The 26709-nt window shown below is 57.4% G+C and overlaps 1 protein-coding gene across 3 annotated transcripts in view; it reads left to right on the top strand.

Moving 5' to 3' along the window:
- The first annotated feature begins 277 nt into the window (after positions 1-277).
- The window catches only part of WFS1 (wolframin ER transmembrane glycoprotein), a 36887-nt gene continuing 10455 nt past the window's right edge, over positions 278-26709 (top strand). The window contains exons 1-7 of one of the 3 annotated variants that reach the window (XM_005554443.5): positions 278-406; positions 7314-7546; positions 17537-17619; positions 19448-19592; positions 22009-22179; positions 22693-22773; positions 25837-25985. In XM_005554443.5, coding sequence (XP_005554500.3) covers positions 7315-7546; positions 17537-17619; positions 19448-19592; positions 22009-22179; positions 22693-22773; positions 25837-25985 — 861 coding nt within the window. In that variant the 5' untranslated portion in view covers positions 278-406; position 7314. Of the gene's footprint in view, positions 407-7309; positions 7547-17536; positions 17620-19447; positions 19593-22008; positions 22180-22692; positions 22774-25836; positions 25986-26709 lie in introns of all 3 variants that reach the window. The other 2 variants (XM_005554442.5, XM_015450139.4) reach the window with 2 other exon arrangements.

Below are 26709 nucleotides of genomic sequence, written 5' to 3'. Positions count from 1 at the left end.
GGGCCCGAGTCCGCTCGGAAACTTTCGCTGTGGGCGAGCCAGACCCGCCCTCTGGCCCCTCGGGCCCAACCGCGCAGGGAGAGTGCCGGGCAGCAGCTAGGCGAGGCGTGCCCTGATTGGCGGAGGTGTGGCGTGATTGGCAGTTGTACCGACCACTCAGCAGGCCGAGCTGGCGCCGCATCCGGGGGACCGCGTCTGGAGTGGAGGGCGGCCGAAGGCCCCGCCCCTTCCCCGCCCCCTCGTGCCGAGGGCCGCGCTAGCCGGCTCTTCAGCAGCCAGTGCAGTTTGCTCCGCCGCGGCAGTCGGTCTCCCGATTTTGGTGTGTTCTGCTGCTCCAGAACAACTTTACTGCCGGCCCAGAGACCCCAGGGCGTCGCGGAGCCGCGTGCGGCCCACTCACGGGCCGGTGAGTACTTCGGGGCTGGGGCCTTGGCGCGGTGGCGCGCAGGAGGCGGGCAAAGCCCGGAGGCACTGCCCGCTTCGAGCCTCAGTTTCCCCTTCCGAGCTGATGGGTGGCTGGTCCCAGAGTCCCGGCAAGGTCCCCGAAGTTGGAGGGCCGCGGATCCCGCCGGCTCTGCAACGCGCAAGGCGACCCCTGTCCCGGGCCCGAACGGGTCACTCGGGAGGCGCGCCCCGGGCCCCCGCGCGCTGTCGTCTGGAACCCCGCCGCGGGCTGGACAGCAGGCCCGAGAGGCGGATCGGCCGGTGAGCAGGCCCCCTCCCCGCGCCCCGCGCCATCCTCCCCGCCCCCGAGTTGCCCCGTCATGCCCCTCCCCCGCGGTCTCGGGACCCACGGCCGCCCTCGGTGCCCGCCCGGTCGCTAGAACGCGCCTGGACCCCCGTGAGGTGTTGTGGGGGGAAGGGGAGTTCAGTCCCCCAGAGGGACCCGCCCGCCCGCGGGGCAGCTTAGGGGTCACTCTGAATCCCCACAGCCCACTTAGGAGCACCGTGGCAGTTCCTCTCCCTCTCCGGGTCCCTCAGTAGAGAGTTGAGGGTGTTCAGTGGCGGCCCCTGGACCCTGCCTCGTATGAACTCCACCCTCTGGATCATTAGTTTTTTTATTTGATCAACGAAAACTTTCTGGAGAATCCTGCCCAGCCCTTTTGGATGTGATGGCGCCCTGGCCTCTCACCCACTTAGTAGTTGATGTTATGAATTCCAAGGAAGTCGCATTTGTGCAACCCCCCACCCCCCGCCACCACCCAGATTTAACCCTCTCGGTAGCCTTAGGTGGAGAAGTTATAGTTCCCATTTGGCATCCCAGGAAGCTGAGGCTCAGCAGGGTTTGGTGCCAGCCCAGGACCACGAAGCTGATCAGGGCGGAGCCTGGTGTGAGGCCTCTGCCCCATCTCTCCAGAAGCAGCCCAGCCTCTCCTCACCTTGGACGATGACCCCTGGCATTTGGCCCAGGGCTTTGCAGTTTGTAAAGGGCCTTCTCTTCTGCCAGCATCCATCACTCAAGGAGCTGAGCCCTGGGTACCCCATGTGCTGGCTGCCCATTCTCTGCAGCAGGGTAGGGAGACCACAGGAAGCTCGGAGGCCACCTTTGCCACTGTCCCCACCTGTTTACTTCTGTCTCGAAGGGTCTGTGATTCCCATAGAGGCTCCGTTGTATTCAGCCTCTTTTCCCTGCCTGTTCCTTTGTCCTCCTCCCTTCGCAGAAACAGGAAAAGTTTGCTGGGAGACCCCATCTCACCTTCTTTCCCAGGATGGAAGAGCATGGAGGGTGTCTCTGACTTAGGCCTGCCCTGCCCATCCCAGACCAGGGCTGGACAGGCTTCTGGGGCTGGTCACAGAGGGGACCCCAGCTCAGTCTCAACCCCCAGCGATGTCTGCACTGCCAGACCCCAAACACCCATCCATGATGGTGGCAATAAGAATCATAATAGGTCAGGAGCTTTATGCCTACATGCCCCCCTCCCCTCCCACAGCCCTACCTCCAGAAGTGGTACCACCGCAGCCAGCCAGCCCCAGCCGCAAACCAGACCACCCCCTGTGCCCCTCATTCCTCACTCCCAGTTGGTTCTCTCTTGTCTCTCCTGGCTCCTGAGCCTCACTCGGATGCCTGCCCTGGTTCAGGACCCTCGCCTCTCCCTGGATGGCCCCCAGGCTCCTCCCTGGTCCCAGTCCAGGCCTGGCTCCACACAGCCCTGCTGGTTCTTCAGCTGCCACTTCCCTCTGGGCTATCGGGTCAAGTCCGCCTCCTGAGCCAGCATTCCTTCAGGCCCTCAGGGACCTGCCTCGCTGCTCACTCAGCCTCTCCCTCCTGTGTCCTCTCCCCAGCAGTCACTTCCCAGCCACCTGCATGTTCCTGGCCACAAGGCCGGCTCACTGTCCCTCTGCTGCCTCCACTCCTGGGCACACCCCCTGCTGGAATGCCCAGCCACCTCCCACTTTGCCTGGCTCCTGCCTGCTTGTCCAGAAGGCTCAGCTGAGGCCTCCTGCAGGATTTCTGGCCTGCCTCTTCCCACAGTGGAGTGAGGGCCCCCTTCTGTGCCGTCTTTGTGGGTATCTGTTTAGGTGTTACCCTTCCCATCTAGATGAAGCTGTTCCAATGCTGGCCCTGGACGAGACTTCTCTAGGTCAGGGGGGCCCAGCACAGTGCCTGGCACAAGATGGACCTACCCTTAGTCCACACCTGCTGCCCATCCAGGCCAGGCCTGGAGCCAGTGCCAGGTGTGTGGTGGGGGCTTGGCCACTATGGCTGTCATGATTGCTGCTTGGGGCAGTCCCAATTCAAATCCCTCTGTGTTCTGTCAGTGTGCCACATTGGATAGAGCTGGAATGTTCCTTGGTTTGGCCCTTAATACTCTGAGCAAAAATAGGTACCTGGGATCCATCAAGGGCTTTGTGCCCTTGTCTTGAGGAGCAGCACTGTGCCAGGGGGCTGGGTCAGGCCATGCCAGAGCAGACCTCCCAGGGCCGGGACCTCCTGGGCCTGCTCCCTTAGGGCTTGGTCACAGATGGGTTTTAAAAGAACATTTGCTTTAATTTCAAAAACATTACACACTCATTATAGAAAACTAGGGAAATATGTTTAAAAGAAGAATAAAATGAAACCACGCATAATCTTTACCCAGAGACAGCAAGTATCTTTTTTAGGGGGCATTTTCTTCCATTTTTTTTGCAGATACATTTTGTTTTCATCCGAAACAGACTCTTGCTAATATCTTCTCTGGCTAATGCTTTAAATCCTGCCTTAACAGTGTTATGCCGACCTTTTCCTTGTCTCGAAATGTTCATGTACGAGGTCACATTTACAAGCTGCACAGCACAGCATTGCACCGTATGGAGGAGTGTAGATTTTATAACCAGCCCCTTTCTGGACAGTGCTGAAAGTGCCACGTGACAGACATTGTGTGTGACCCCCGAGGGCATCTCCAGTGGCTCCCCTGGAGGCAGAAGCACTGATCAGAGAGAGCGTGAATATCACCTCGGCTTCCCACGGGGGCTGTTTCTGAGGCGCTGGCTTGGGAGGTGGGGTTGCCCCCGCAGAGAGAACAGAATGGGGGCGGCCTGGGTGAGGGCCAGAGCCTTTAGGGCAGAAGGCCACATGTGGTCATTCTGCTGTGGGTCTGAGTGGATGCATGATCCCTGCAGCCCTCTCCGGGTGGCGGCCTCTCCGCTGAACTCCTTATGTTTGGATGGGATAAAAATACACCTCAGTGCTCATGGGGAAAGAATGCTAGCAACTTTGCTTTTGTGGATCTTACACAGTGACGGCTTCTAAGCCATTGCTGTGGTCACCAGTGGGGAGTTGAGGCTGAGCACCCCACCGTGCAGGTAGGGATCTGGGGGTACAGAGTAGATGTAGCTGGGGACGCCTGGATGCTGGGATCTGGGGGAGGGACTTGCTAAGGTCCCACAGCATTATTGCCTGGATGGTGCTCCTGCCCTAGGCCAGGCTACTTCAGGCTTCTGCCCACATACATTAAGTGCTTAACATAGGCCAGGCAAGGCAGCAGGTCTTCTGAGCGGATAAGCCGCAGCCCCTGCCCTCAGGGCTCACAGTGGCTGCCACACTCAGGAAAACTCAGGGAGGGACCAGACAGCAGGTCCTTCCACCAGGAGATCGTTTCTGATCTTCATTGTCCCTGGGACCAACCATGATCGGGTTTGCTGGTTTTGAAATAACAAGCCCTTTGATCCAAACCAGACTTGGCCGACCCTCAGGGAACCTGAAAATTAATCCCCCTGTATTCATCCATTCTTGCTAACCAGAGATTTTACTTTAAACTGTTTTTGTTTTTTTTTTTTTTTAAACTGCAGTGTGACATGGTACATAGGCCAGCTAGAATCTGTTTTCCTGAAATTCCTTTTACGAAGTGTTTTCCAACTGAACGTGCCTTTGTTTAGCACCTGGGTGTAATGGCTTAGGGTTTTTTTAAATGCCCAATAATTTGCTTTCTCTTCCATCATACGCATCATCCCCATAGCACCCCTATGTGGGAGGTGCTATCCCCGTTTTACATGTAGAGAAACAGACACAGTGAGGTCCTGTGGCCCCTAGTAAGGGTAACCGACCCCAGGCCGTGTTGCTTCCGGCTGTAACTTCTAGCAGAGGGAGGGCTCTGATGGAGAGGTGATCACCTGAGTGCTGTATGTTTACCTGAGCAGGTGAGGAAGACAAGGACTCAGAAGAGACATAGCTTGGAAGCTCCCACAAAGGAGGTGTTGCTGGAGCTCTTGACTTAAAGGGTGCTTAGGGTCTAGGCTGGGGGAGGGTGGGAAGGCACTCCAGGAAGAGGGCCCTGGGGAGAGGGAAGTGTGGAGGTCAGTGTTTGTGCGCTGATGTTGAAGGGTAGCCAGCGTTTTGCGGTGATTGGGCCCAGGGAGAGAGGATGCAGTGGCGGTCGGATTTCAGAGTCATCGTTTTCAGAAATGAGCTTGCAGAAGCGTTAGAATTGGGCAGGTCTGGATTTGATTTTCAGCTCTGGTACCTGCAGATGTTTGACCTTGAGCAGGTCCCTCCGCTCCCTGCACCTGGGTTCCTGTCTGAAGTGGGGTGAGGTTGAAAGATAAAACATTTCCCCATCTATAACTCTGGGATGACAATAGGATCTACCTTCCAGGTCCATGCGAGGAACTCATGAGAAAAGACAAGTACCGAGAACAGAGCCATTGGTCTTGATGGCAGAGATGCCCTGGCGTAGGTCAGCCTTCAGTAAAGGTGCCCTCCCTCTCTGAGAAAGTGGCACCTGACTTGGGGGCAGTGGGAACCATGGGAGAGAAGGTAGACATGGCCATGTGTCATTTGAAGACCTGACTTTTCACCGTCTCAGGTGGTCCGGTGGCCTGCAGGACCGTGGTTCTGTTTGTCCACAGCGTGTGGGTTCCACTTGCAATCCTGTATTTCTCTGCCACAGCTGACTAAGGGGGCACTTAGGTCTGCACGTGCAGTTAAATGACTGCTTTTGTGGAAGGTGCCAGTTCCCGGGAGCTTGGAACTTGGAAACAGGATAGAGCAGGCTCCCAAGCTTGACCATGCATGGTTTGCACCTGGGGGATGTTTTAAGCTGAGGGCTCAGTCCCTGTAAGGGAGGACCGTGTGGACTGAAATATGCAGAGTTCTTGAGCGGCACGGATCTGATCTTTAGGACCCATTTGCAGCTGGGAATGGAGCAGAAATTGTTGTGTATGGGAGCCTGGGGCCACTCCTGACTCTTCCAGTCATGGCTGCCCCCAAAAGTGACCTCTGGGCACCTCCTGGAACCCGGCTCCGTGCCAAGCACTGGGTGTTCAGAGGTGGCCGGGGGACTCCCTCGTGCCACCCATGGTGACTGGTCTCACTGGTCCTCACAGTTGCTCTGTCCCCATTTTCAGATGAGGAGGCTGAGGTGCAGGGAGGGATGTGGGCTGCTCAGGACCACACAGCTGGTGGGCACAGAACCAGGAGCACAGCGCGGCGGCAGCTTGGGGCTGGGAGCAAGATTCTCTGCTTACCAGCCTCTCCCTGCTCTGCCCCTCAGAGGATGGCTGTGGCCCTGAGCTTGGGAGGGTCATTTGGGAATCTGAGGAAGAGTTTCCACTGCCTCACACGGCAGGTACAAGGTCCAACAGCGTCAGGGGTTTGCATCCCACCCCTAACGCCTCTCACCCAGGGCCCCATCTGGGTCCCGGGGCTCAGGATCCTGCAACGCTTTCAGCTCTGTGTCTGTGGCCAGTGGTTGTCCTTCATTACAGGGATGGTGGTGTTTTTCCATGTTGCTAAGCAGCGTGTGAGGGCCTCTGTTGAATAAAATAAAGCCCTTGCTCCGGCGTGACACGGGTCACAGGATCTCTGTGCACTCTAGTCTCTTCTGATGCCCCCACCGCACTGTTTGCCTAGTTTGCTTTTTACTACGTGTGTTGATTTCTGGGGCATCAGTCCTGTGACTTCGGTGCCATGGCTTGGGCCTGGGGTGGGGGCTGTGGAGCGGCAGAGCTGGGTATGAATCCCGGCTCCACCAGCTTGGCTCCCCCTCTTTTCTCCCCTGCCCTCTTCTCCCCTCCCCAGCTCCCTTCCCCTCTCATATTTACTTAACTTTACTCAGTACCAGCATCGTAGTTTCCTAGGGCTTCCGTAAGAAACTACTGCAAACTTGGTGGCTTAAAACAACAGAGGTTTGTTCTGTGATGGTTCTGGAGGCAGAAGTCTGAAGTCAAAGTGTGAGCAGGGTGGGTCCCTCCCGGAGGCTCTGAGGGAGGCTCAGTTCCTCGCCTCTGTCCAGCTTCTGGCAGTGGCCAGTGGTCCTCCTGCTCCTTGCCCGCTGTCACCCATCTCCACATGGCTCTGTTACCCTCCTCTTCCTATAGGCCATCAACTATTGGAGCCAGGGCTTCCCTACTCCAGGCTGATCTCATTTTAAGATCCTTAAGTACGTCTTCAGAGACCTGTTTTTCCAAATAAGTGCATGTTCACAGACATTGGTGGACACATGATGTGGGGCCCAATTCAGCCCCCTGCAGCCGGGCTCCACATGGGTGGTGTCTGGGTGTTGCTATCGTCATCCCCATTTCTTGAATGAGGGAAGGTCAGGGTTGTGTGGCTCATGCCCAGTGAGGCAAGGACTCCGGGCCTCGGCACTTGCTGGTCTGGGATTGTAAGTGCCGTGCCATCTGTAGAGTCACATGGGTGAGTGTCCTCCCGCGGTTTCCTCCCTGGAAGCAGGGCTGGCCCATGGGGGCTGTGCTGAGTGTTCACGAGATCCTGTATGGAGTGTCTGGCAGCTCCCGCCTGCCTCCCTCTGCTTTTCCATCTCCAGCAGACACTAAGTGCCCGAGCGGGCTCTGCCGGTGCTGGGTGGGCCTGACCCTGACTTTTCTTCAGGCAGGATGGACTCCGACACTGCTCCGCTGGGCCCCTCCTGCCCACAGCCCCCACCAGCACCGCAGCCCCAGGCGCGTTCCCGACTCAATGCCACAGCCTCGTTGGAGCAGGAGAGGAGCGAAAGGCCCCGAGCCCCCGGACCCCAGGCTGGCCCTGGCCCTGGTGTTAGAGATGCAGCAGCCCCCGCTGAGCCCCACGCCCAGCACACCAGGAGCCGGGAGAGAGCAGACGGCACCGGTAAGGGGGCAGGCCGGGAAGCCCAGGCTGGGGCTGTTCAGGGATAGCTGGGTGGGAACGGGGTCCAGCCACCCCTGGAAGGTCCCCCCTCCAGGTCCCCTGCAATTCAGCATTGTGCAGCTCCCATGCTGTGCACAGGCATCCGTCCGCTGGGGCCACCCACGTCCTCGAGCCTTGCACCTGTCACCTCTGTGGCACCCACTCGAGGTGGTGCTGGTGCCCCCACCCCTCTGCAGTCCTTCTCTTCCCAGGACCTCTGCAGCACTTCACAGCTTCCGTTTGCAACAGCGTCCAAACGTGTGGAGTAAATTCACGGGCCCTCTGTAACCAACTAGGGTGGCAGGCCAGAGGTGACAGCCACACTGTCGGGAGTGAGGCCACATGCGGGCGAAGCCTTTGGTGCTGAGTTTCTCCTCTCCCTGAGGGAGACTTGTAAGGGACGGGCATCCTTCACCTCCATCCTGAGGCGGGATGCTGGGGCCCTGGGTGTTCACAAGCAGAGATAAGGCCCTTGGTGTTCACAGGCAGAGCTGACTGAGGCCCTGGGTGTTCACAGGCAGAGCTGACTGAGGCCCTGGGTGTTCACAGGCAGAGCTGACTGAGGCCCTGGGTGTTCACAGGCAGAGCTGACTAAGGCCCTGGGTGTTCACAGGCAGAGCTGACTGAGGCCCTGGGTGTTCAGAGCAGAGCTGACTGAGGTCCTGGGTGTTCACAGGCAGAGCTGACTGAGGCCCTGGGTGTTCACAGGCAGAGCTGACCAGGCCCTGGGTGTTCACAGGCAGAGCTGACCAGGCCCTGGGTGTTCACAGGCAGAGCTGACCGAGGCCCTGGGTGTTCACAGGCAGAGCTGACTGAGGCCCTGGGTGTTCAGAGCAGAGCTGAGGCCCTTGATGTTCACAGGCAGAGCTGACAGGCTTGTTGGTTCCCAGGTGGTGGTGTGAGGGTGGTGGGTGTAAGCCAGAGGAGTCCGGCCTCTGGGCACCTTCTCCAGCTCACTCAGGCCTCAGTCAGCCTCCACTTTTGCTAGAGAGGCCGCTGCCAGGGGGCTCAGTCCTGGCCCATCACTGCCCCTCCTGCCCATGCAGAAGCCCCAGATCCATAGTGAGTTCCTGCTGTGTACACCAGCCTTGTCCATGTGCCAGAGCGGGACTCCTCATGGCCGTCCTGAGAGGGGAAACTCAGGCACTAAGTCTAGGTGACTTGCCAAGTGACCCAGCGGGTGAGAGACGAGGCGCTCGAGTGGCCCAGGTTTCCTTCTTGTTCTAGTCACCTCACTGGCAGGGCCGTGGGGCCTCCCTGCTCTGGTCGCAGTGCACTGAGACTCCCACGTACCGCTCTTACTGGACGCGCCCTCAGAATCTCACCACAGCCCTGGGTCCTGTTTGTCTTTGCATCTCCTTAAAAGATCACCGTGCTCCTCCGCTTTGTTTGGAGGCCTCTGGGTGGACAAGGGCCTGACCCCGGGATTTGGGCCTAGCCTCACGGCTTCGGGGGAACAGAGACCAGGGCTGGGAAGCTTGGTTTCAATCTGGGTAATGAGAACAGCCTGCAAGGGACAGAGTCCAAGACTGTGTGTGTTTCAGATAAGAAGAGTCAGGAAGCAGCTGTGGTTTGTTTGGCTTCTGTCTCCAGTGTGGGGGTGGTGAAGAGCAAGCCCTGGGCGCTGCCTGAGAGCCCAGACCCCAACACTGGACCTGCAGCTGGGGGCAGTGGGCGTCCCGTCTCCCAGTCACTGGTCACTGATGTGGCCACAGCAGGCCTGGCCCTGCATGCCCAATGGCCACAGGGAGGGCAGGGCCCAGCGTCCCTGCCAGTAGCAGCTGCTGCGAGAGTCTGTTATTTGGCTCCCCCGTCCAGCCAACATAGATGGGTGAGCATCAGTTAACATACCAACAGGTGACAACAAGAGTGGCTATTTAACTGAAACTCCCTGAGCCAGGCATCTTTTTAGGGCATTAGCCCACTTGCTTCTTTACCAGCCTTGGGGGGCAGGCTCTGCTGCTGCCCCATTTTTCAGATGGGAAACCGAAGGATAGAGGGCTTAAGCAGATGACCTGGCGTCCTGTGGCTGGTGAAGGGTGGAGGGGAGATTTGAACATACCGTGGAGCCTGTGCTCACTATGGACCTCAGGTCAGCTGTGCCCAGGGATCCCCATGTCACAGGCTCAGAAGTGCACAGAGCAGGTTGGCCTGTCCCTAGACCAGTGCCTGGCCAGGCCCTGGTGACAGGAGTGAAGGCTCAGGCCTGCCCTCCAGGAGCCCTGAGCAATATGGGAGACAGGAGTGAACAAGGAACTACATTCTGGGGGCTAAGCGCAGCGCGGGGGACAGCCCACATTGCAGTCCCCTAGGGGCCCTCCAGGAGAGCCTGGTCACTCTTTAGGGCATCAGGAAGACTGCCTGGAGGAGGCACCATCGGAGGCCCATCTGAGCTGTTCCTTGTCCTGTACACTTGGGAAACAGGAGAAGAGCAGCCTTGGGGTCGCCCTTCTCTGGCTGCCTCCCTGAGGAACTGACCCCCTTCTCAGCCCTCCATTCAGCAAGGTTGGGGCGGGGCTGCTTCAGAAACTTCCCTGGGCTGGAGCCCCACACTTCCGTCCCATCCTGGCCCTGTGGCCTTGGCAAGTCACTTGCCACCTGGGGAACCACTGCCAATGGGTCAGGGCTTAGAAACTCAGGGGCTCCCGGGCCCAGACAGGTAAAGACAAACAGCGACTCAGGCTAGAAAGGAGACTGCAGGGAGCTGTGGGGCTCTTGGGTGTCCCTGTGCCAGGGCGTGACTCCTCATGGCAGCCCTGAGAGGGGAAACTGTCCTGTGTGGAGTGTGGATGCCCGTGTGCTGAGAAGTGGTGTCTGTTCTGATTTTTGACAGCAGCCCAAGTGATGTGCCAGTGGGCCACGGCCAGCACCTGCCTATCCATGGCTGCCCCAGAGCTGTTGGGCGGGGGGCCGTTTCTTCACAGGTAGCTGTGGTGAGTCCTGTGATCACCCCAGTGTTGTCTTCAGCCCTGGGGGAACCTGTTGTTCTGCTCAACAAGAGAATAAAGCTGGGCTGGTCACACCTGGTCCTAGGTGATCCAGCAGGCACAGAGACCTAGAGTTGACACCAAGTCACTCAGCCACCATGACACTGCTGTGCGAGTCCGCGCCCTGGCAGAGTCTGTTCTGGGCCTGTTCTGTTTAGCCCTGGGGCTAAAGGGCAGGCTCAGCCGCACAGAGGGACTGGCCTGGTGCAGGTGGGAGGAAGGAAAGCTTCAGGCTGGGCGTGCTGTGGCTATCATGTGCTTAGCCTGTGCTAAGTGTGTGCTAAGCATGTGGCTCTGGTGGGCACTCAGGCCTCCTGGGCACCAGCCAAGGCCCCACCCCTTCCCACTGTGTGGCCCTTAGCTCTCTTGCTGCCTTGGTCATTCACAGGTCGACTGGTAGGACACGGCCCGGGGTTGGTGGGGGAGGAAGGAGGCGATATGCGGGAGCTCTCCAAGCCGTACCTGCCACTCCGTCTCCGAGCAGCAGTCTTGTCTCTACAAGTCTCTACAGCAGTGCTGCCACCACCTTGACCGGGGGCCCACCCTCCTATGAGGTGGCGCAGCTCACTATGAGACTCTGGGGCAGTCATACGCCCTTTCTGTTGACCCCAGTGGGCGGCCAGCCCACATGCCTGCTGAATCTGCCAGGCCTTCCAACCATGGGGGATAGGGGGATTGCTTTGGCAGCCACAGGGACACAGATATGGACAGGAGCAGGAGCCCTGGGGAGGAGGTGCACCCCACCGGGAAGCACCCACCAATGCTGACCGAGGCTGCACTGCCAGCCAGAGCCACTGAGTGAGGGACGAAGAAGGGCCTTCGGGCGTGGGGAAAGCAGGCACCCCAGCTCCTACACTGAGGGCACCCTGGGCAGAGAGGGAGCCCAGCAGAGGGCACCCAAGACCCATGAGGAATTGGCCATGGTGTCAAGAGGTCAGCCAGGCCAAGCAGGGCCCCGAGGGTCAGGGAAGGGAGAGGGGATTGTTGTGAGTGGGCCTCAGCTGTCAGATGGATTGTTTACATTAAAGGCCAGCCAGGAGGTGGAGCAGAGAGAGGAGTAACCAGGCCACAGGAAGGCTGAGGGACAGGTAGACAGGGAGGGGAGAAAGCCAGGGTGGCCTCTAGGTTTCTGGCTGGGGCTGCCAGGTGGACGGTGGTGGCACAGCAGGAGGTAGGGTCCTGGGGGTTTCCCAGAGGGGTGCGAGCTTAGTCTTAGATCGGGGCCCAGGAGGGGCTGGGGCTCTGACGCAGATGTGGAGTGCGCGGAGCCCCCGCTGCCCTGGGGACAGGCACAGCAGGAGGTGCTGCTCAGGGCTGTGCCGGCTGCTGGGGCACCTGCCCTTGATTATTTAGGAAGCAGCTGTCATGTCTGTTCTGTATCCTGACCTGGCCCATCTGATTGCTGTGTTCCTGCTGAGCCCCCACACCACACTGTGAGGACTGGCCGCAGGATCTGGGGAGGCTCAGTCTTCTGGGAACTTGGCAGCGTGTCTGTCTTACTTGTGCTCCAAGCCTCGGACATCACCTCCAGGAAGCCTCCCGCCTCGAGTGAAGTCTACAGTTGTGTACCCAGCCCCAACCCTCATGGGTGGACGTGCTCGTTCTCGCCTGGCCCAGGGCGGGCTGTGGTGAGCTCAGGAGTCCTGCCTCTCAGTTTGGTGCCCTCGGCTCCTGGCACCCCAGACTGGCGTTTGGCCATTGCTCAGGAAAGGTCCACTGGGTCAGTGATGGGGGCCCAGTCCAACGCCCCTGGGCAGGGCCTGTTAGAAGGGTGCCCTCCCTGCCAGGGCCTCCAGGGCACTGTCTGCCCTGTTCCCACCTCAGAGCTCAGCCAGCCCTGGGAAGAGAGGGCTGAGGACCATTCAGCCTGTTCATTCACGCGAACCATGGTCAGTGTCCCAGAGGCTGACGGGATGCCTGTGGTGCAGGGTGACCTCAACTTCCCCATGTGGGGGATGCCCCGGTAGTGCGAGGCCACCACCCTGTGCCCTGTCTCTGGCACAGGGATAATGACAGCACACAGCACATCCTCTTTTCTTTCCACCTTTCCCTTTGGCACAGCCCCTTGTTGTGGTCGTCACGAGAGGAGCAGAGAGATCGTGGAGGTCAAGGGCTTGCCCAGGACCAGTGAGTCAGGGAGAGGGCAGCAGCACCCTTAGAGATGGGAGGGTTACATTGTATTTATTTACTACATGCCTAAGATTGTACTCGTAAGAGCGTTTGACATACATCCAAAATTTTTTAAACACTATAGAAGCATGTCTGGAGGCATCAGTAATGTGAAAGTGGAAGCCAGCTGCCCTACTCCCAGCCCACTCTGGGAGAATTCTGTGCACGTTTGGAGCCAGCTGTTTGGGGAGAGAGGCCCCAGCCACTGCCCCTTGGGTGGATTTGATGTTCTGTGTTTGGGAAGAAGCCTTCTCTCCATCCTTTTCTGTTTCTGCAGAATATCTGTTTAAGTCAGGGAGTTGAGCTTGGCAGTTCAGCTGCTCAGCCAGGCAGGTGCTGTGTCCTGGACTATGCTAGGATCTGGGGAGGAGAGAGGGCAGCTGCAGGCCCTGTTCGCAGTGGCTCCCTCCTGGGATCCCCGTTGTTCCTCCCCACATCTGCTCACTGTGTACTGTCCAGCGCCGTAGTGGAAGCTGGGGGCAAGATGGGTGAGACCCATGGACATAGATGGCATCCACGAAGGCTGGCGGAACCTGTGATAGACGATGGATGATGACCCAGGTTCCAGCAAGAAATGGCAGTGGGCTGTGCTGGGAAGGGGCGCATCCTGGAGGAGGCCCTAGATAGTGCCTAAGAAAGTGAGGGTCATTGACTGATTCCGCGTGGCATCCATGAATCTCTCAAATCCATATGGCCTGTGCATGACAAATAATTAAAAAGGTGAAGGGTGTTCTCCATGGAACCTCACAGAGGGAAGGAGACCTGCCCATGGTATCCAGCTCTGATCACACTGCTGTTTTGTGATTAATAGGCAGACTTTCAAAGAATGAATTAGATTCAGGACCCTTTTAGTTTCAAGTGACAAAATCTCAATGTAAGTTGACACAAGCCAAAAAAGTAGAGGAGCAAGGGATTGATGAGTCCATGGATCTGTAGAGCCTAGAGTAGTTTGCTTCAGGCATGACTGGATCTGGGGGCTCAGGTGATGTCATCAGGAAGTACTCGCCCTGCCCCCATTCCACTCTGCTTTCCTGTGCTGCCTCTCTCTCAGGGGCTCTGCCCACAGGGTGACCTTCCACAGTTCAAGCTGGCATCCACGTGCCAAGATCAGCAGAAGGTGAAAGCCCATTTCCCAGCAGTTCTAGCACAAACCCTGCTAGGCTGTGTCCATCGCTGAACCAGGTGCTGTAGTCAGGGAGATGACCTGGCAACTCTGATTGGCCAGGTGGGGGTGCAGGCCTTCTGTGCAGCACAGGGGACAGGGCAGTGCCACCCAGACCATGAGAGTGGGGGGGTTCCCCAAAAGGGGCATCAAGATGCAGTCATCAGAAAAAGCAAGGAACGGAGGTCGAGCACACAGAAAAATGTGTGTTTCATGGGCCTAGGTGGTCCACACTGACGCAGCCAGCTTCTGGGGGTGATCTTTCTGGCATGAGCAGTGAGCATGCTGGGATTTGCCTTTGAGCCCATGAAGGCTCCTGCTTTATGGACTAAGCTAATTGGTCTTCAGGACAAGCCCACCACTGCCATACGGAAACTGGAATAATGAAGAGGGTGTCTGTCCATCTCATTAAGATTCTGGGCCGGGCATAGTGGCTCGCACCTGTAATCCCAGCACTTTGGGAGGCTGAGGCAGGCGGATCATCTGAGATCAGTAGTTCGAGACCAGCTGGCCAACATGGTGAAACCCCGTCTCTACTAAAATACAAAAAACTTAGCCGGGCGCGGTGGCAGCCGCCTGTTTTCCCAGCTACTCAGGAGGCTGAGGCAGAAGAATCACTTGAACTCGAGAGGCAGAGGTTGCAGTGAGCCAACATCACAACACTGCACTACAGCCTGGGCGATGAGAGTGAGACTGCGTCTCAAAAAAAAAAAAAAAAAAAAAAAAGATTCTATATATTGGGAAGATGTCTTGAAAGCTATTGGCCGGGCGCGGTGGCTCACGCCTGTAATCCCAGCACTTTGGGAGGCCGAGGCGGGTGGATCACATGAGGTCAGGAGATTGAGAGCATCCTGGCTAACATGGTGAAACCCCGTCTCTACTAAAAATACAAGAAAGTAGCCGGGCGTGGTGATAGGCGCCTGTAGTCCCAGCTACGCGGGAGGCTGAGGCAGGAGAATGGCGTGAACCCGAAGGCAGAGCTTGCGGTGAGCCGAGATTGCGCCACTGCACTCCCGCCTGGGTGACACAGCGAGACTGTATCTCAAAAAAAAAAAAAAAAAAAAAAGAAATGTCAGGCTGTGAATAACTTCTGTGAAAAATTAATTACGGACTGGAAGAATCTTTTTAGACCACCATACAGGCTTGGACCTTCCATGTTTTGATTTTTTTTTTAAAGGGAAGAATAATATGGCTTGTGAACTTCGTCAAGTAAAGAGATTTGAATTCGCGAGAGGTGCTGGCGTTGTGGTGGGAAGCACAGCAACGGCCCTGGGGTGTCCTGGGGAAGTGGGGAGGGAAGAGAAAGCCTCCTCTTGTGAACAGCAACTTTGGACCACTCACTGCAAAGCATCTCTTTTCATCATAAACCATCCTGTCAGATTGATGTTAACGATCAGATGGAAGCTGCTTCGGAGCAGTGATGTGACCTGCACCAGGTCACACAGCACCTTACTGTTGAGCGTGGACCCACACGTGGGTCTGTGTCATTGTGATCGCTCACACTGCTGTGTGGGCCCATGGCCTTGATGCCTGCAGGCTCTGTGTCTGCAGTTCCTCTAGGAATCGTGAGCCTGCTGCTGAGCCTGCTGCTGAGCCTGCAACCAGAAAGCACGCGGGGGGGCTCGCGGGGCAACGGCAGCAAGGAGGGAGAATTACCCTTGTTGGATTCAGGGAGCATCAAGGTCTCAGGACTCTGGGGAGGGTGGTGTCCAAAAGGGCTGCCCTGCGGGACCTGATGCCATCTCTGAGCAACGTCCTTGAGGACCCCAGCAAGGAAGCTGAGGCCGAAACTCTGTGCAAGAGTTGCGTCCAGGGAGAGTTACGTCCAGGAGGAGGGGCGTCCAGGGAGAGGGACATTCAAGGAGGGGTCGTCCAGGGAGGGGGGCTTCCAGGGAGGGGGGCGACCAGGGAGGGTAGTGTCCAGGGAAAGCGGCATCGAGGGAGAGGGGTATCCAGGGACAGGGGCATCCAGGGATAGGGGCCTTTGTGTCGGCAAGTTGCCCATCCAGAGGGCTGGAGTGCATCTGCCTGACCACAAGAGCTTGTAAAGAATCCATCTAATTCTTCCCTTCTGCAAATGTGTGTCTCACCCACACAACTTCACCTGTGAGGGCCTCACCTGCCGCCTACAACTTTGAGTTGTCCCAGCCTCCCTCTGCCCTCTGCAAACTGGGTGTGACCCCTCCTTTGTGCCTTTGCACCTGGCCACGTCCCATGCTGTCTCCCACTGGAGTCCTGTCTCCTGTACACCTGGGTCCTCTGAAGGCAGTGGCCAGGCAGCATTTGGTGCTGCAGAGCTGGTTCAGAGCCTGGCATGGGATGGTTCTGGGAAGGCCCTGGGAGAATTGGACCAGAAAGGCTGGTCCTCGGTGTGGTGTTACTGGAATCCATGCAGCCTGTCCCACTGTCAGCACACTTGGGTGAAATGGGTAAGACTGCGTGATGCTTTTATACATTCAGATAACTTGTTAGGAAGTAACATACAGCACGAACTGTAGTTGATGTTTGGACCCTTGGTCTAACAATTCAACTGGAGAACCTGTGCTAGGAAAATGACTTCCCAAAAGAAAAGAAACGGTTCATGGCACCACTGGAGAAAACAAGAGGTTATCGGAAGCAACCTACGGACCTGATGGAGAGGAGCGGAGAGGCCCAGTAACCTGACTATGTCTCCTTGACAGATCTAGGAGCCACCCAAACGGTGAACTGACTGCAGCGGATCATGGGAAACCAGAGGACAATCCACTGCTGTGGACTGAAAGTTTGTGTCTCTCCCAGATTCATGTGCTGAGATCCTCTCCCCCAGTCCGATGGTGTTAGGAGGTGATGAATCGTGAGCAATGGCTTTACGGTGGAATTAGTGCCGCTATAAAAGAAACCTCAGAGAGCCCCCTTGCCCCTTCCACCCTGTGAGGACGCAGCCAGAAGACCGGAACCAAAACACAGGCCTTCAGTAGACACGGAGTCTGCAACACTATGATCTTGGACTTCTCAGTCTCCAGAATTGAAAGGAGTACGTTTCTGATGTTTGTAAGCCACCAGGGTTGGTCTATGGTATTAATATTTTTGTTATAACAGCTCGAACAGGCTAAGGCGTTCACTCTTCAGAAGGAAAAGGTAATATCAAGATGTATATACACTGATTATAATCTCCAAAAAAATATGTTTTATGTTGGTACGATCATGGAAAACATGAACTTGATCTGTTGGGGTGCTGGGCTTTGGATGCAGGTTCTTTGTATTCCTTAGGTCATGGGCTGTCAAACTTGAGTCCTTGGATCTTTCTAGAGCCCCAGCTAGAGCAGGCCTAAGCCGAGGGGCATGATGGTGGGACTTGGCTCTGTGCTCCCCTGCTTCCCGTGCCTCCCACCCCAAGAACTTCGAATTGCTGTTGAACCACCCCACCCGCGTAGAGTTTGCTCGCCTTGCTCGGGGCTGCTTGTGATCGGAAGGCAAACAGTGACTCTCTGGGCATCTTCCCTCTCTGTGTCTGTGTCTCTCTGTACTCCTGGCCTGGATTTGAAGGTGATGAGCAGCAGCAGATCTGAAGAGCCTCCTGCCGTCCCCTCCGTCCTTCTGACAAGCGACAAAGTTGGCTTTGTGACATGTGTGTTTGTTTCTTCTGTGTTAAAGGGCCTACAAAAGGAGACGTGGAAATCCCCTTTGAAGAAATCCTGGAGAGGGCCAAGGCCGGGGACCCCAAGGCACAGACTGAGGTGAGGACTGCAGTGCCGGCGGGGACTTCAGGACGCTGCCCCCAGCACAACGGGCCTGGCCACGAGCTCCACAGCCCACAGAGAAGTGTTGGTGCCTGAGACTGGGGTCAGGAGCCAGCATGATGCACCCTACCCCGCTTGAGCCCCATGTTGGTGGGGTGCCCATGTTCACTGTGCCAGTGTTCCTCCTGGCACCCCTCTGGGGAGCAGCGCTCTTCCCCCTTTTGTCCAGCTCACACCTCATCTTGGGCATCACCTCCTCCAGGATGACCTCCTGGCTTCTTGCAGCTGCCTGCTCTGTGCCACCCCCCAACATACACTGTGTATGCTGCACACTCTTGTCTCCCTGACTGGCCTTTCACCTGGCTTTTAGCTGTGTGCACAGGGCCCTCAGAGCAGTGACCGTTAACTCAGCATCAGCCACGGGCTGGGCTTTGTGCCAGTGCTGGGGACGTGATGTGGCCCTGTCTTCATGGGTGACAGGTTAGTGGAAGAAGTAGACCCAAAAAACCCAAGTAGACAGACAGAAATACAATGATTTTGAATTTTGAATTTTGAATTACGGTAAGGGGAGAAGCCAGCAGCAGGCTGAGACAGGAGGTAGCCGGGGGTCCTGTGTCCTCTGTGGAGGCAAGTTCTTCCCACCTCACTCTCTCCCCTTGCACAGGACTCAAGCAGGTGACCACAGTTATCCTGAGCAGTGTCCCGCCCCCTCTTCTCCCTAAGGAGGAGAAAAGCTTCGATGCAAAACTATAAATGGAGAATTTCTGGCCGGGCGTGGCAGCTCACGCCTGTAATCCCAGCACTTTGGGAGGCCGAGGCGGGTGGATCACCTGAGGTCAGGAGTTCGTGACCAGCCTGGCCAACATGGTGAAACCGTGTCTCTACTACAAATACAAAAATTAGCCAGACATGGTGGTGCATACCTGTACTCCCAGCTACTCAGGAGGCTGAGACAGGAAAATCACTTGAACCCAGGAGGTGGAGGTTGCAGTGAGCCGAGATCGCACCACTGCACTCCAGCCTGGGCAACACAGTGAGATTCCATCTTAAAAAAAAAAAAAAAATTATTTCCTGACCTCACAGCCATATTGTATTTAAAAGTTCCTCCGACATCCATTTGCCCAGGCATTTGGAGGCTGGGGGAGCGTAGTGAGCCCTTTTATGGGCTCTCTGTGCCCTGGGCCTCACTTTTTCCATCTGTAGAATGAGAAGATTGAACCATTTTAGCAGGGATTTTTTTTTTTTTTTTTTTTTTTTTGCAAAGGGCCAGATAGTGAATATTCTGGACTCCGCACAATTTCTCGTGTTGCTCAGCTTTGCTGTGGAGCACATAAAAGCAGCATGGACAACATGCAAATGAGTGGTTATGGTTGTATTTCAAAAAAACTTTATTTGCAAAAGCAGGCAGGGGGCCAGTGCCAACCCCTGGCTAGCTGGCCTCTCTCCAGCCCTGGCTTTCTGTAGTCCCCTGTTTTGAGAGGTGTAAAGGACCCAGTCATGGTTCTGATTTCCATGCACTGATGGTAAGCCTTGGCAGGCAGGAGCAACTCAAGGAAGAGAGCCTGTACCAGTCGGAGCCCGTGATGACTCCTTCACTGTGTGGATGGGGTGGCCACACCTTCCTCACCTTGTTTTGAGGAGGAGCGAGTGGCCGGAGGCTCAGTAGGGCCTAGCCTAGTGGACATGCCTGGTGTAACCCCATTTCCGCCCCTTCCTTCCTGGCCTGGGTGACAAAGGGAAGTGGGTGAAAGGAGGTGGGCTGGCTGGGAGCATGGGGTGGGAGAGGGTCTGAGAAGCTGGAGGCTGACTGGCATCTGTCTTGCAGGTGGGGAAGCACTACCTGCAGTTGGCCGGCGACACGGATGAAGAACTCAACAGCTGCACTGCTGTGGACTGGCTGGTCCTCGCCGCAAAGCAGGGCCGGCGGGAGGCTGTGAAGCTGCTTCGCCGGTGCTTGGCGGACAGAAAGGGTGGGTCTGCCTGAGGCTTAGAACAGCCTCTGGAGGCTGGGCGCGGTGGCTCAAGCCTGTAATCCCAGCACTTTGGGAGGCTGAGACGGGCGGATCACGAGGTCAGGAGATCAAGACCATCCTGGCTAACGTGGTGAAACCCTGTCTCCACTAAAAAATACAAAAAACTAGCCAGGCGCGGTGGCGGGCACCTGCAGTCCCAGCTACTCGGGAGGCTGAGGCAGGAGAATGGCGTAAACCCGGGAGGCGGAGCTTGCAGTGAGCTGAGATCCAGCCACTGCACTCCAGCCTGGGCGACAGAGCGAGACTCCGTCTCAAAAAAAATAAAAAAAAAGAACAGCCTCTGGAGGGTTGAGCAGTTTGTAATGCTGCTTGCTAACTGAACAACTAAAATCTTACCAAACCTAATGCCGGTGATGCTGTTGGGAAATTTCAGTTTCTGTTTTGCTGGTGGCCTTGTCATTTTAGACACTGTTTCTGGACCTAACATGGGATATTTAACAGACCAAGCCATTTTCATTCTGTTTGGCTTGTGTTGGTGTCTCCAAGTGGTAACTATACATCCTGCTTCCTTGCTGGGTTCTGATCCAAACGGAGACATCGATCCTGGGTTCAGCTGAGAGGCAGTTTCCCTGAGGCAAAGCTGGACACTGTGATGTGACCTGCAGTCAGAGTGGCCCATGCCCCTGAGCTGACGTCCATCCGGTCTGGGCGGACCAGCTGAGGGGCTGTGGGCCCACGCAGACCTGGGCAGGTGTGCTCACTTTGGGAGGAGGCAGGCTGACCGCTCAAAGATAATCTCTTTCAAACAGAGAGGCAGGGGAGGAAAGGGATGCAGCTCAGGCCACGGGTGCTCAGTTAGGACGTTGTCCTGCGCAAGGGAAGTGGCTGTCCCTGGTGCCGTGGGGCAGTGTGCTTCCTGAAGGTTCCATGTCTCAGGGAAAGATGAAAGTGGGTGTCACAAAGGTGTTTTTTGTAATGATACCTTTGTATAAGTATTTTATGCTTATCATAGAAAACTTGGAATATGTAGAACACATAAAGATACAAATTACTCATAACCTTGAAGCCCAGAAGCAGCTCCCATATTTTGGTGTATTGTCTTCTGTTTTTTGTTTATTTTTTGAGGTGGAGTCTCACTCTGTCACCCAGGCTGGAGTGCAGTGGCGTGATCTTGGCTCACTGTAACTTCCATCTCTGTGGTTCAAGCAATTCTCCTGCCTCAGCCTTTTGAGTAGCTGAGATTACCACCCCAGCTAATTTTTTTATTTTTAGTAGAGACAGGGTTTCATCATGTTGGCCAGGCTGGTTACACACTCCTGACCTCAGGTGATCCACCCGCCTTGGCCTCCCAAAGTGATGGGATTACAGGCGTGAGCCACTGCAGCCAGCTTGTATCATAATATTTTAAGAGTTACATTTACTATACAGAGTCTTTCTTTGAAAACCAAACTGACGGTTTTGAAAAAACTAACAATGGCATTGTTAGCCAGAATTTCTCACCAGTCTGGCCTCCTGATTCCAGAGCAGGTGGAATGATCTGGAGGGGGCTCAGGCGGCCCACACGGCTCATTGGCAGGAGCCAGGGATACCCCAGAGGCTGCTGGAGCAGAGCGTGCAAGGGAGGAGGCTGGTTGGCCCCCTGTGTTTCCCCCAGCTGCACACACCTTCTGACGTGCAGTTGTGCTTTCTGATTTGAAAAGAAATACACGGTCACGTGGAAAATTTGGGAAATGTTCAAAAGGATCTCCATGCGAGTCCTCCTGCCCTCTACTGGGTTGTGTGGGCGTCCCAGGCTGTTGAGGGTAAAGGGAGGAGGGTAGCCGCAGACCAGCAGTAAAACCTGCTCTCCCTCTGCCTGCTGTCCAAGCCTTCCTTAGAAAGGGCTGAGCTGTGTGTGAGACAGAGGAAACTCTGTGCCGTGTGTGAGACAGAGGAAAGGTCTGTGGACACGGGTGGCCCTGCCAGTGCGCCCAGGTTTGTGACTGCAGTGAGATCACCGTGGGTTCAACACAGCTCTGCCTCTTTCTGAATGTGTGACCTTGGGTGAGCCAGAACACAGGCCTGTGCCTCGGTGTCTGCACCTCTGAGAGGGGGATAGCAGCACCTTCTGGGAGGGTGAAACGGGAACAGGAGGAACAGGAAGAGGCTGCCTCCTTCCTGCCACCACATAGGGTGCGCTTGGGGCTGTCTGCTGCAAGACCAGCCTGGCCTCCCAGCTGGAGAGTGGACGTGGCAGGGGCACGGTGCGACGTCCTCCTGGGCCAGGTGTCCATCCATCCTTCCCTGGTAACCAGGTCCTGACACCTTGTATGAGTCTCCCTCGACAGCCTTCCAGGCAGAGTTGGTGGAGTCAGAGTGGCACTGAAAGCTCTAGGCAGGGCACACAAGGCCTTGACCACATCCTGTCCCTCAGGCATCACATCCGAGAATGAACGGGAAGTGAGGCAACTCTCCTCCGAGACCGACCTGGAGAGGGCCGTGCGCAAGGCAGCCCTGGTCATGTACTGGAAGCTCAACCCCAAGAAGAAGAAGCAGGTGGCCGTGGCGGAGCTGCTGGAGAATGTCGGCCAGGTCAACGAGCACGGTGCGAGGATTCACCCTGGGCGCCAGCCTTCCCGCAGGGGCCAGGACCTTCCCTCAGGGGCTGGGTCTTCCCACGGGAGCCAGGACCTTCCCTGTGAGGACAGGGGCCTTCCTTGTGGGGACCAGGGGACCAGAACCTTCCTGTAGAGACCATGCCCTAGTGGGGAGGTGTGTGGGTGGCATTTTGCCAGCATCTGCCCTGGCTCCAGCGCTCACTCATTGAACAAACCAGAGGGTATTCTGCCCAGTGCTCTGTGACCACGTCTACCAATGGACGGACCGTGTCCATCACCAAGTGGGAGCACACTACAGGGTGTGGAGTCCACCCTGGCAGCTGGAGGTGCAGAGGTGTGGTGGCCCCTGCACTGCCTGCCCTGGGGCCCTGTGATCCCCAGAACGTAGGACGCCCCTGGAATTGGTGTGCCCTGGGAACAGTGCGTCAGTTTCTGGTGGGCTGCAGGGCACGAGGGGATGGTCAGCCTGTCTGACTCTTAATCCACCCTGTCCCCTGCAGATGGAGGGGTGCAGCCAGGCCCTGTGCCCAAGTCCCTGCAGAAGCAGAGGCGGATGCTGGAGCGCCTGGTCAGCAGTGAGTGTGAGTGCAGCCCTGCCCCGTCTCACCCATGCCTCCTGGCCCGTGTCTGCAGGGTGACCTCTCCTTCCTGTGGGACCTCTCCCTGGCCTGCCCCGTCTCACCCATGCCTCCCGGCCCACGCCTGCAGGACAACCTCTCCTTCCTGCGTGACCCCATCCTGGCCTGCCCCGTCTCACCCATGCCTCCCGGCCCGTGTCTGCAGGGTGACCTCTCCTTCCTGTGGGACCCCATCCTGGCCCTGCTAGGATCTCAGGCGGTCCATTTGGGGGTCAGTGTTCTGGATGCTGGGAGTGGACACTGCCCACCTGGAGTGCACGCACTGGAGGGAAGGCAGACACAGGACAGAAACCATGATGTGCCAGTCCCTCCTGGACAGGGAAATACCGGGGGTGGGGACCCGCGGGGGAGTCCTGAGTGGGGAAGGATGAGGAGGGCGTTAGGGGAGGGGCCCAGGGCAGAGGGAACAGCATGAGCAAAGGCCCAGGAGACCCAGCAGGGTGTGGAAGGGGCTCTGCCCCAGCATAGGCCCTTTGTAGGTAGGCAGGGAACAGAGCGGGCAGAGCCTAGGCGGGGGGATAGAGCTCTGGGGCACACTGAGCTGGGGGTGCCTTTGGGATGTTTGTGGTCAAAGAATGAGAAGAGACTTCACATCCTCCAGGTGCAGCTGGCCAGCCTCACTGTCTTCCATCCACGTGGGGTAGACTCGGCAGTCTGAGGCACCGGGAGCTCCTGTCCTGAAGAAGATAGACAGGCGGGGGGCTCGGGGGCTCAGTATCAGTGGGGGCCTGGGCCAAGACCCAGGTCTGCCACAGACTCTTCTTGTGACATGGGCAGGTCTCATTTTTCTTTCTGGGTCTCAGTTTCCCTTCTGAACAGCGAGATGATCAGACGAGGGGACTGAAGGACGTCGCCTGTCCTAGGAGCCTCTGTGGCGTGTAGGGCAGAGTACAGGTGGGAGCACAGATCCCACCTTCCCGCTGGGCCAGTGAGAAACTGTCCAGAGGGTGTGGTCACAGCCCTTGCCTCTGCGTGGGCGGGCATGGGTGCTGGGGCTGCGGGTTTCCTGCTCCATTTGGGGGAGACAAAGAAACGCCTCACATGGAAATGGGAAGAAATCTGTGACTCGGAAACCCAAGGACCAGAGAGGCTGTGACAGTGTCCTGCCACTGAGGTGGCGTGGTGCCTGCTGTCCTGAAGGGAGGCACCTCTGGGCAGGAGCAGCCCAGCCTGGGTCTCCATCCTGGGTGGCACTGCAGGCAGAGGCTAGACCCCACCTCACTTCCCACTCCCATAGGGGTTTGTGGTGAGCCGGGCACACCCGCTGCTGGGCCCAGTCTCTGTTGCTGGGGGTGAGTTAGGAGTCAGCACTGCCAGCCTGGGGGCCCCTCCGCCGGGCCCTCAGGGACAGGACCCCAGCACCCCCATTGTTTCCCCTCCATCAGAACGTTCCCATCAGGCATCACCTGTTTCTCTGCCCGCTTTTCCAACAGAACTCCCAGAAAGAGGCGTCTGTCGTCCCCGTGTCTCGTCCCCCCTCCCGTGCTCTCAGGCCTCTCCCACATTATTCCACCGAAGCGGCTCGTCCAGGCCATCAGTGACCTCCTTGCTCAGCCACTTCTTGTCTTGTCTGACTTGGTCCGTCGGCAGCGTGGGCAAAAATGACTGCTCTTCTCCTTATAGCCTCTGCCCGGCCAGGCCCGGGGCCCTTGCTGCCACCCTGGCCACTCCTTCTTGGGGTCCCTAGACTCATGTTCTGTCTCTCAGGACAGGACATCCTGCCCGAGGTATTCATCCTATGAGGACAGGGCCTTCCTTGTGGGGACCAGGGTCTTCCCGTAGGGACTGTGCCCTGGTAGGGAAATGTGTGGGTGGCCTTGGTGACCACTCTTGTGTGTCAGACGCCATCCTCAACCCGAAAGCCCCCAGCCTGCCCGGGTTGCCTCCTGCCCATGCTCCTTCCACATCTCCTGTACCTGGCTGTCCCATGGTCAGCTCACAGCTCGGGTGTCTACAGTGAGCTGCTGAGGCCTGTGCCACCTGCCACCTGTGTGGGCCCCCCAAGCTGCCTCATCTCTCTTTGCTGCTGCTACATCTGGGTGCTGCCCCGACTCCTCTCCTCCTGCACACACAGCTGATCCATTAGGAGGTCTGTCAGCGCCCACTATCACGGCTGCCATCTTGGATGCAGCCTGTCTCCTCCCTAGGGTTTCTGCAGCACCCTGGCTTGTCTCCCTCTGCCCTGCCCCAGCATGGTCCTTCCTTTCTCATCCTTCCCATGGAGGCCCTCCTGGACACCATCTCACCCACGGTAGCTGGGGTCCTTCAGGGGCCTCATTCCCTCCTTAGGAATCATGTTGGATGGAGGGGTCAGTGGGCGCGTAGCTCTCGGTGGATCACGTTGGGTAGAGGGGTCAGTGGGCACGTAACAGGCTCTTGGTGGAACATGTTGGATGGAGGGGTAAGTCGGCCCATGGCAGGGCGCGTGTTGGATGGAGGTGTTAGCAGGCACATAGTAGGTGTGGGCAGATCCTGTTCGATGGAGCGGTTAGCAGGTGCACAGTAGGCCCTGGGTAGATCATGTTGAACGGAGGGGTTGGGGGCGCAGATCGTGTTGGATGGAGCGGTTGGCAGGGTGCTGGCCTACAGGGCGGCTTGTCACCTGTGCTGTGAGAAGCCACACGCTGGCTGGAGGTAGAGGAGGGAGTCAGCATGCACTGGAGATGCAGGTTGTGAGGCTTGGTAGGTGAACTGGGTGAAAGGTGTGGGTAAGTGGCCTCCAGGCATGAGGAGCTAGGCAGAGAGGGACACTTGGGGTGGGGACAGCACACCCAGGGGCCGGGGGCCAGGAGTTGAGGCTGGCACTCGGCAAACCTGCCCCCTTCCTCCTCACCCAGCCTGGTCCTCACCCCTCAGGCTGCCCGGGGAAGGGTTTCCTCCACCTGAACCCACTCAGCTCCTTTCTTAGCTTGGCCCCACGCCACCATCCCCAGCCCACTGCTCTGTGATAGGGCGGCAGTGGGGCTGCAGTGTGGGGCCCCCATGCTGTTTTCTCTCATGCTTCAGCCAAGAACTACATCGCACTGGATGACTTTGTGGAGATCACTAAGAAGTACGCCAAGGGCGTCATCCCCAGCAGCCTGTTCCTGCAGGACGACGAAGATGATGACGAGCTGGCGGGGAAGAGCCCTGAGGACCTGCCGCTGCGCCTGAAGGTGAGTGACCGAGACCCCAGTGAGGCCAGAGCCTGCCTCCCGAGGACTCGCACACCTTAGGCAGGGCACCTTCCAGGAAGCTGCAGGTGAGGAGGTTCTCGTCTATCACAGAGTGTCCCAGAACCGCGCCGCTGGTACCTCGGGACATCATCTGTCCTCATAAGGATGTGTCCTCGGGAGGGAGGCCTTTCTTTCCTGAGCTGTCAGGCTCGGAAACCAGGGGCGGTGCTGGGCAGGAGTGCTGGGATGGCCAGCACGGGGCCTCGGGTCCTTCTGTGCAGAGCGTAGGGGGCGGTGGGGCGGGCTGAGGCCGACTTTCATCTAGACTTCGTCACTTAGCAAATTTCTCCGTGTATGTCCAGAGTGGAGGCCAGTGCCTTGAGATGCCTTCCCCCAAAACAAAGTGCCCATGTCCATCAGGTCAGGGAGGACCTGCAGAGGCGCCCACTGCCCCTGGACCTGCAAGGGCTCAGGGAGTGAGGCCAGTGTGGGAGCGTGGTGGGTGGCACTTGTGCAGGGTGACATTGGGCACACCTGGAGGACACGAGCAGCTTGGGCAGCAGGGGGAAAGCGGGGAAGCCCAGCAATGTGGGCCTGACAGCTTGTTTTCTTGGCCATGTGGCCCTATGGCCTCTCACAGAGTTGCCCACGGTTCAGCTCGCATGGTTCAATTAGATGTGTGCCTGTCTCACTCTGCAGAGAGTACCAGGATTTCCAGAAGCTT

The sequence above is a fragment of the Macaca fascicularis genome, chromosome 5, assembly GCF_037993035.2.
Source record: "Macaca fascicularis isolate 582-1 chromosome 5, T2T-MFA8v1.1".
Lineage (NCBI taxonomy): Eukaryota > Metazoa > Chordata > Mammalia > Primates > Cercopithecidae > Macaca > Macaca fascicularis.
Note: the sequence above shows the minus strand (reverse complement) of the source record. Positions and strands in the feature narration are given on the sequence as shown.